Here is a 10,000-nt window from a genome sequence, read left to right on the forward strand (position 1 = left end):
GCACATATAGAAAATGTAAAAATAAAATAACAATGTTTAAGAATCTTGAAATATATTTCGCTCTTCAAGCCTCATCAGTCAAATATACATATATTTCACGATTCTTAAACATTGTTATTTTATTTTTACATTTTCTATACATGCGTCGAATGTGATACTTGAGACATGATGTCTTATTCTGCAAGTAGTTCAAATTTAACACATTACACAAAAAAATTTTGCTTTTGTAATAACATGAAAAATTATGCATATTTGGGAGGTTGTTTTCAAACATTGTCAAAGGCTTAACAAACCTCTCGATATTTCACGTCGTCTCTCTCATAAGCTCCAAACTTCTTCCTGGTATCTTCAGCTTCCTTGGCCATTTCATCATATTTTCTGCCATGAAAATGGAAGCAAATAAAAAAGATGCTTCTACACGATATACACAAGTGCCATCAGTAAGAGTAGGCCAAAAGGCAAATGGGGGTTAAACATAGCAACAGTTATAAGACACCCCTATCACCACCACCATAACTATGAGATTTTAAGCATTAATTTCAAAGGCCCTATACAGTAAGAGGTATATATTGTAATCATTAAACATGATCACCTCTACAATGCCAGTAATATCAAAGGTAACCCCATATCCTGTTGCTGAAAGTAAGGTGTAAGATTCCTCACTACTGGAAGAGGAATGTCCATCAAAGTACACTACCAGAGTTTAAGGCAAATCAAATATTTTCAAAACTAACTTTGCAGCTTTCTTGTGTTCCTTGCCCAGAGCATTCTTTTTATCTGCAATATTCAATGAGATAAGATACTATGTTTGGGGAGGGCATAATGGAACAGGTTCATAAGTCATGAAATCCACAACAAAGCCAAAAAAACCACAACCCAACTGACCTAAGTGAATTCAGATAAAATAAAATAAAAAGTTTTAAGTTGAAACTGTACCATGGTAGTTAATCACCAGCTCCAATGAATTTGCATATTGTTCATGTACCTAATCACACATTTTTTACTTGAAGGTGCTCAAGTGGGGAAGGAGGGCATTGTATGAAACTTGTTTCTGTTTCTAACCATGAAAGTTAAAGGTTATAAAGATCAGTGTCACACTTTGCTTACAGAAAGGTTTAGCCAGCTAATGGAGTAAATATACTTAAGTCGCTATCATTCAACTTGACCAACTGATTGTAATAAAAGATAATTCATGTACACCTAATATGAGTTGGATTGTCTACATCCTAAACAATCTGAGTTGGGTCAGAGTTTTTCTCTGTCCTTGTGTGGGCCCATTTCCATTAGTAGGGCTAACGCTCACATGGTTCATATAGGGCAGAAACTTAGCACTTCACATTACACTCTAATCAGTTCAGTCTGTTCAAATATGAGTGCTACACGGCCAACGTTTGCAAAAATGTAATCCTTCCTTGTACTTGTACATGTTCATTGCCGTGACTTTAACATCTTCAGTTCTCACGGTCTACTCCCGTCTGACCTTGTAGCTCAGTCGGCAGAGCAGCAGTGATCTAACCCGAAGGTCGTGGGTTCAATTCCCACCCTGGTCAGAGTTTTTCTCTGTCCTTGTGTGGGTCCATTTCCATTAGTAGGGCTAACGTTCACATGGTTCATATGGGGTAGAAACTTAGCACTTCACATTACACTCTAATCAGTTGAGTTGGGTTGAGTTGACTTGTCTTGGCTAATATGGGTCATGTCTCTGGAAGTCTGGTCACACAAAATACAAAGTAATAAACCTTCCTCGCTCATTAAGCAGGCACACGAACATGACAGTTTCTGAACCATCTGAGTCGGGTCGACTCAAGCTGTCTTTCCAAATGTTGATCTGTCACACTGGAAGACTGGTTGCAAGTGCAAAAGACAACACACACATAGCGGAGGCAGAAAATATTGACCCATTGACTTGGATTGACAACCGTGTCTACCCTTCCTATTCGCCCTTCTTGATGTCAGAATTTTATGAATCTGTCGCAAACTGACTTCCTGTAACATGGACCAACTTTTGGAGATGGGCTGAGTTGGGCCTACTCGTATCAGCAACTCTACTCAAGTTAAGTGAACTTGGTCGTTCTGCCAACATTTTCTACCCTCCCTATAAATAGATAATATAGGCATAGGGAGGGCAGAAAATATTGATGGATACTGGTAGACTCCATCCGATCGACTCGAATCAATTTAAGCACACTTTCTATCCTTCCTATTTGTTGTTCTTCCTGAATTTTGGAAGTCTCTTGCAAACCGACTTTCCATAACATGGACCGACCTTTGGAGAGACGTGTCAACACAAGCCAATCGGATCAAGTCCACCTGCCTTGATCTGACTCATACTGGGTGTATTGGACAACCCCTATGTAAATTAAACAAAAATAATACACCATATCCTGAGATCCTTTACTTGTGTACAAAACTCTTTAAATGGTATAAAAGGAAAAGATCTCTGTATCATCAACAATTATAGCACCTGTGGCCTGAACGCGTTTAATATCATTGCTAGTGGACAATTTAGAAACATCAAACCTGTAAATTCTTTCAGCTCCTTTGTCATTTCATCATATCCTTTTTTGATCTCATCTCTATTCTCCATAGCCTTTTGTTCATTTAAGGTACATTCATAACTGCACAAAAATGGAAAAAAAGCATACTTTATTCAATTACCTTCCAGAGCTGTTCACTATTTAAGGTATCCCCCTTGAGAGTGTTTATATTTTTCAAACACCCCCTTTTTTCCTTTATTTTTTTGGGGGACCCCTTTAATTTCTCATAATGGCCAAGTTTGACGTGGCCAGTGCATATCGGAATGCTCATAGAGTTTATTTTTTTTTGAAATGGTGATCCTCCTCGCTTTTAAGAGGTTTTTTAAGCTCTGATTTGTTAACTTTTCAATAACGGGACACAAAATAACTTTTTTCTCAAGGAGACATCTGCCTCCTAAATTTTCTAAAGTGGTCGCTTGGTCCATAAAGTTAAATTTTTACCACAATGCATACTTGAAATTGAAATTACTTCGCAAACCATAACAAATTAATTTGGCAAAATGATGGCACAGCATGGAGGGTGTAAACTTAAGGTTGCTGGTTAGGGTTGCAGGTCATTGTTTCCCCATAACTGAAGCAACCCAAACCATTACTAATGTTAACATTAGGCCTAAAAATTAATGTTTAAGCCTAACAGGTTTTTGTGTTTTTTCAAAATAGTGATAGAGATAACTCACTAACACATTCTTGTGTATTTGATACATTCAGAACTGTAAATTTGTTTACTTTAGAATAGAATACTGTCCAGGAAATTATTATCCAGAAATTGATTATGATTCCACTTTTAGACTCAGAATATTAAATTAATGTAATCAACTTTAAATACAGAAAAAATAATTGCAATACTGGTAGGCAACTAAATGTAAATAATTCTTACAGTTGTATCTTGTTGTCTATTTTCATATGAGAGAAAATAAACTAAAGCTAACAAATGAACCAAATTAACTTTTCATTATAGCTTAAATGCTTTACCTACTGCTAATTACACAATTTCTGCTGCATTGATGTATGAAAATGAAGTTGTGTTTAATACAGTTGGTGGTGAATTGGTTGTAGTTTAAACTGCTTTGCAATTTGTAGTTAAATTTTTTTCTGAGAAAACACAAGTGTATTTACAAAAATTACAGTAAAAATGAGTTTAAAGTAATTATTGTTTTCAATGCTGCGTTGTACATTGTTGTTATTAATGTTATAAACTTGTTTTTCTTATATTTTTCCAACATTTCAATTTGTTTGTCAGAAATTACTCCTTTTATATGTTTGGATTTTTAAACTCAATGGCTAGCTTTATAAGTCTACTGTTTTTGTATAAAGGTCGTATTCGTTTTCAAGGTTTGGAGTGTTTGGATTTGTTTGAAAACTCTTTCTTTTCTTTTTTTCCGATGCTTTTGATATAAACCATTTTTCAAAATCGTCATTACTAAATTTATTTTTTGTTAAAACAGATAGTATAAAATCCACCACCATTTGTAAACATTTCACGTATTAGAATTGCTTCTTTTATAACATATTCTTCTTCTAAAATTCCTTAATGTGGTTTTTCTCTTTTACTTTGAATATGTATTTACCGGTAAGATCTCATAGTTTAAACCAACTTTTGATCCTTATTTTTTTATATTTGGTTTTTTTTTCTTTAAGATGCATTTATTTTTGGGAAATTAATTTAAAATCTGTCAAACTAATTAATCTTAGCCATCTTCTGGGTTTGTGCTGGATTTCTGTATAAATTTCAGGTGTATTCAATGAGTTTTCAAGAATCAGAAATTGAGTTTTAATTTGGCGATTTTCTGGGAAGTTACTTGTACATGTATCAAAGTGTTTATAAACATCGTTTTTGATATCTTTGTAGAAATCTTCTGTAAAGATTTCATACATTAGTGAATCAGTGTCCGTCATTAACAACTATTTTATGTAAATACATGTATAGTGAAATGTATACATTTCTGGTTTTGAATAATCAAGGAAACACGCTCCAGCTTAAATTGGTTTGTTGAAGAATATTTGAATTTTGTTCATATGAATTCAACATAGATCTAAAGAAAATATAGTTGGAAACTATAGTTGTTTTTTTAAATTTGATTTGCTTGTCAACTTTATTGCTCTTTCTCTGTTGTTTGCTAAATGGATATCTGTTCTTGTTCCAATGCTTGCTATTGTTTTACCAAAAACAGAGTTGTCTATAAGTTTAAACAAGTCAAACTCTGTGTTTGATTTTGTTCATAATTAGGTTTTTTTTTCAATGTAAGGTTTGTGCCATGTATCTGTTAATTTCATGGAACATGTTCTTTTTAATTTCATTCCAAGTTGAAGATAAAGATTCAAGTTTTCAATAGAAATAACTTTTTTTTCTTCACTCTAACATTTAAGTAATCTGGTGCAAATGGAGAATTATTGTGGTAATCGTGTACTTTTTAGGCTAATCTAAATCGACCTTAAAGTGCCCCTAACCCCAACATATTTTTTCCCTAAAATGAATCTTTGCACCTGTTCGAAACGCATTGTGGCCATTTTTTCCTTTTTGTAACAAATCCTACCTTTTTATAGGCTTCGAAAGTTGTGAAAATCCAAGCATCTTTTGCTCACGACCGAGTCAGAGGGGGAGTGGGTCTATTCCTGATTTGATGTCACAAACTGATTTACATTGCATTAACTCATTGTAAAAATGCATGCAAAATACCCATAGATTGTGACGTCAAATCAGGAATAGACCCACTCCCATATTTGCGTATGTGCGTGACTACAAGCCTGAGTACACATGATCTCTGCGCGAGACGAAGAACATTGTGCAAGTGAAACATAAATGTCAGGAATTTCTATATGTTTACTCCCTGCATTCTGGTCTCTCTTTGAATGCCAAGCCTACAGGAAAAGTCTCTTGTGATAGTCAACTGCCTTGTCAACTATAACAAGAGACTTTTTCTGGAGGTTTCAAACCGAGGATGACCGAAGGTTTTCGGTCGAAACGTCTTACTAAGTTTTTTGAGAACGTTTTGACGTTCAAATAGGTCAGTGTCCAACATTTCTTATAGTCATTATGCAAATTCCTGACTGCAATTTCAGCATATTTATGTTTTTCCAGTGTTTAATTTCATCTTTTGTCATGCATTTGAAATCAGAAATCACCTGTTGGTAATGGTTTACACATTGTCCAACCATAAAGATTATTTGCATGACGATACATTATAATTTTGATTTTTCTTTTGGATTATAACTTTCATGTACTTCTTGTTTGCTTTTGCATCTTTATGATATTGTTCAAACTCCACTACGCAATTTCAGCGTCAAACATTAATAGCATGCCATTGTTAGAAATCAATTCAAGGGAAACGTTTGTCATTTTTAAACAAACGTCCCAACTAAAACTAATAATAATAATAATAATAATAATAATAATAATAACGGTTTAATATCAGTACATCCACGGTATGGCTCTTCGCCTGATTTAAGAATAAAATAAGGAAATTAAAAATTTAAATAGATCTGAATTATGAATTTATAAAAGCTAGGTAATAAACAGTAAAATATAATTATACAATATATACATTTAATTAAAACAAAGCAAGAAATTATTCCGACCTATTCCCACAGCACTCCCTTAAAATACATGTTTGCTTATTGAAGGATTTAAAATTATCACAGCATTTAACATTAGATTGCAGAGAATTGAAGAGGGCTGCTGTGCTTTACTGAAAAGTGTCCAAGGCATGGGGACTAACTAGATTTATGGTACTTAATGACCATAAGTTTGTAGCATGTCTTACTTGCTCAAGCTGAAGGTTTCTAGGCCAATCATGAGAGTACTGTATGTAGCTTTGTGCACAGCCTTTAGAACGCGCCATTCTCTACGTTCTTTCATAGGCAACCAGCCTCACTTAAGAATAGAATCAATATTGTTCACATAGCATCCAAAAACAAAACTGGCTGCCGCAAACTGGATGCGCTTTTTAAAAGACAATCAGTAATTGGATAAAATACTATATTATTAAAGTCTAGGTGAGATAGAACCAGACATTCAACTAAATGTTTTTTAAGATGGTAGTTTGTAACGTTTTTGATTTTCCTTAGCGTAGCGCAGCTAGGACACCATAACAAGATGAAGCGAGATACTTGACATGATCATCCCACTTCAAGGTGTCAGTCATGTGAACCCCAAGTAGTTTAATAGAGTGAACACACTCGAGGGGTTTATCTCCTACAGATAAATGTATAGGGGAAGTGTAGCAGTGTGCTAATTGATAATTTTTCAAACAAACATCACGAAAATTTTCAAACACATCAGCTAAGAACAAAACGTCAGTTTTAAGATACAAATCCTGATCATCACGAAACGTTATACAATATAATTTTTTCCAAACTTTTTTAGGGTGACTGTACTCTTTGTCTGATATGTCAGCATCGTTGAGTTTTGAGAAAAAATCATACTTTTTTGGAAGTTGCTTTTCCGACATTTTCGAAGAATCGTTAAACCAATCATATGGGAAAACACTTTTCTTGAAAGCTTTCATCAAAGCTTCACTTTGTGCATCCTCTTAAAATTCAATTTGTAAAATTTTCAAATCGTTTTTTTCGAGATTGTTGACAACTGTATCAAGAGAAGTTCATAAAAATTTGAAACTGTCAATAAATCTTATTTCAAATTTAATGTCTTTTGTTTTGTAACTGTTCACTGTAATTAGTCTTGAAAAATAAATGCATTTTTCTTCTGTTTGTGGAAAATGCTCAATTCTCTTTTCCAACCAGACGTTCTTTTATAAAAAGATGCGCACCATAATTTTGTAAATTGTGAACTATAATTGGAATTGTTCCAGGTTTTCTGAAATTGAAATTACAACTGAAATGAGCAGCACTTCGAAAAAGTCTAGTAAAATGGCAATGATCTCTTATAATTTCATCACCTTTTGAAAATTCATTTTCACAAATGGGACAGATTTTGCTTTTTTAAACAAATTTTTTATCTTCTTTGGTAAATTTTATTTTTTGAGGTTTTCTGTAGTATTTTTCATATATCGATTTTGTTATTTCATATTTTTCACAACAACATTTTCATCTTTTTGTTTAATAATGTAATTAATAGGATTTTGTAAAGAAATACAATCGTTGAAACCTTTGTAATACAAACAAAATCCACCTGGAACATGTTTTTGATATTCAATTGCGTGACTTTTTTGGGATTTCCTTTACAAGTTTTAACTGGAACAGTAAACACAAAATCAGCATAAACAACAAATGCTACTTTTAATTTTCTTGTGGTGGTTTTGAAATTTAATAAACGTTTTTTCTTTTGGAAGTTTTGCAACAGTGAAACCTTCTCAATATTGAAAATGTGTTGATAATAGGCCTTTTTCGATATATTGAAATTCAGCTTGATAGTGAGGCAGTGAGGACAAAAACAATAGATGTGACAAATATTTTCATAATAATCATCCAGTTAACTTTGTCTTTGTCCTCACTGCCTCACTATGAAGCTGAATTTTAATATAATTATTGAAAAAGGATTATTTTTCTTTACTGTTAAAGTAATGAAGACATCTTTTGCAACATAAAATTGATTTTTTGTTTTGATACTTGACTTCCTCCATTCACGTAAATCAAGACAGGCTAATGTTTTTTTTTTTTTTTGAAAGAGGAAGGCAAACAAGTCCATAGCTATGCCACTAGACATGCGAACGATTTTCACCTTCCTTCTTGTAGAATAAACTTTCGTAAATTTTCTGTCAGTTTCCAAGGACCTACTTATTATAACTCTATAGAAAATGATATTAAAGAATCTAATTCTCTCCACTTATTCAAAACGAAATTGAAAAAAAAATTATATATGAATTATTAGTTATAAATCTTGTAGTAAATAGTTATATTTCTTCTCATGTCTGATATTATTTTCATTCTTGTTGTTACTTGTATCATACTTTATATTCTGTCAACTCAGTCTATGTAATTAGTTAATTTATACTTACCTTCATTGTATTTTACTTTCGATCCAGGCCTTACCGTTAATGTTAACTTTATTTTTACTCTGAGGGAGCCCAATGTCTATAAGCCTCATGGTTTCTTTTTAGGCTTCCTCGCCACTTTCATTTGCTTTTGTGTAACTGTTTTGTTTTATCGTTATTTGTATTTCGTGGTAAATCAAATCAAATAAAGGCAGTTTAATATCGGGCAAATTATCTATAACATCTTCAACAAGTAATTTGCAAACAGAAAGTAACAGTAATGGAAATTTCAGGAATCATCCAAGCATCTCCATGATCTTAAGGGGATTCCTTAGTAATAGAAGTTGTCGTAAGATTTTTTTAAAACTTTTCTCGATTGTTCCCTATATTATGGTGACTCGAAATGTGCAATTAAAAAAGTAGGTCACCAAGCTCGTTTGAGAGACATAACTTGCTCAAGTTACTCATTTAATCATTGCGCCTTCATCTATCAAGGACAAGTTTATTCCATCGGTTCAGGCTACGTTTTGCACGAACAGGAAGCACAGCTTTGACGTAATTCTTGAAATAACAAGACAGGTGAATTGTGTTGCTCAAAAGGAATAATTTAATGTTTGTTTTATGGCACAGGCACAAGTCTTGAAAAGGCACTGACTACAAATGTTCTTCGGGTGCGTGATCTCGAGGAGACAATTTTGTGTCCACGAGTGATGGCTACGAATACTATCTTTCCTGTAACTTTTTTTTCTGACGTAAATTTTTTGTAATTTTTTTACAGCGCAAAGAAGATGAGTAAGAGAATAAAATTATGCCAAAAAAAAGATAGGTCACCAACCTCGTTTAGGAGAAAACAGAAAGCAAACCAAGCTCGACCCCTCGACAACACGTCGCCCCGATAGCGCGGTTTCACTTTCACAGTCGGACTTAAATCTTCTTTAGCATTATCAAGGCTATCACTCGACTTTTTGTTTTGTGAGAGTCCAAAACGTTTCTTGTTTTGCTCTTTACTGCTGTGCTCTGAAAACGGCCATTCTTCTTTCTAGCGAGCTTTCCCTCACGAAAGGTCGGCATTTTGAAATGTTTTTGGCCACGTTCGATATATCAATATTCACACATTGGTACGAGTCTTTATGGTTAAATTTAAACATTGTTTTGTTTAGAAATATCCGTTGAGACTTGTGAGACAAAGAGCCATGAAATTTGACCATAAAGCCTCTTAGCCATGCCTGAATACGAACGGGGCTTACACTGTGTTATGCGCAGAACAGGATGCGCAGTGCAATACTAGGGAATCACCTTAACTATATCTTATCTAATAACAGAAATTTGAACTTTGATTTCAAGCCAACCAACCCCATCAAAGTTGAAAACTGACCACTAGAAATGAAACTACGTAAATCTTGTGGCTATGATAACATCACCCCAAGGACTCTGCTCCTGTTATATCTGATTGCCTTTCTGCCATTTGCAATGCAGCAATTTCCCAGGGCAGCTATTTCCATAGCTGGAAAAAGGGTCATTAGTTTTCAAAAA

The 10,000-nt window shown here is 33.8% G+C and overlaps 1 protein-coding gene across 1 annotated transcript in view; it reads right to left on the reverse strand.

Moving 5' to 3' along the window:
• LOC138028538 (structural maintenance of chromosomes protein 4-like) overlaps positions 1-10,000 on the reverse strand; it is a 74,952-nt gene that overhangs the window by 45,240 nt on the left and 19,712 nt on the right. The window contains exons 6-8 of the mRNA XM_068876124.1: positions 2,521-2,618; positions 735-777; positions 294-378 (exon numbers count right to left, since the gene is read on the reverse strand). Of these exons, the coding sequence (XP_068732225.1) occupies positions 294-378; positions 735-777; positions 2,521-2,618 (226 nt within the window). The remainder of the gene's footprint in view (positions 1-293; positions 379-734; positions 778-2,520; positions 2,619-10,000) is intronic.

The sequence above is a fragment of the Montipora capricornis genome, chromosome 13, assembly GCF_036669925.1.
Source record: "Montipora capricornis isolate CH-2021 chromosome 13, ASM3666992v2, whole genome shotgun sequence".
Classification (NCBI taxonomy): Eukaryota; Metazoa; Cnidaria; class Anthozoa; order Scleractinia; family Acroporidae; genus Montipora; species Montipora capricornis.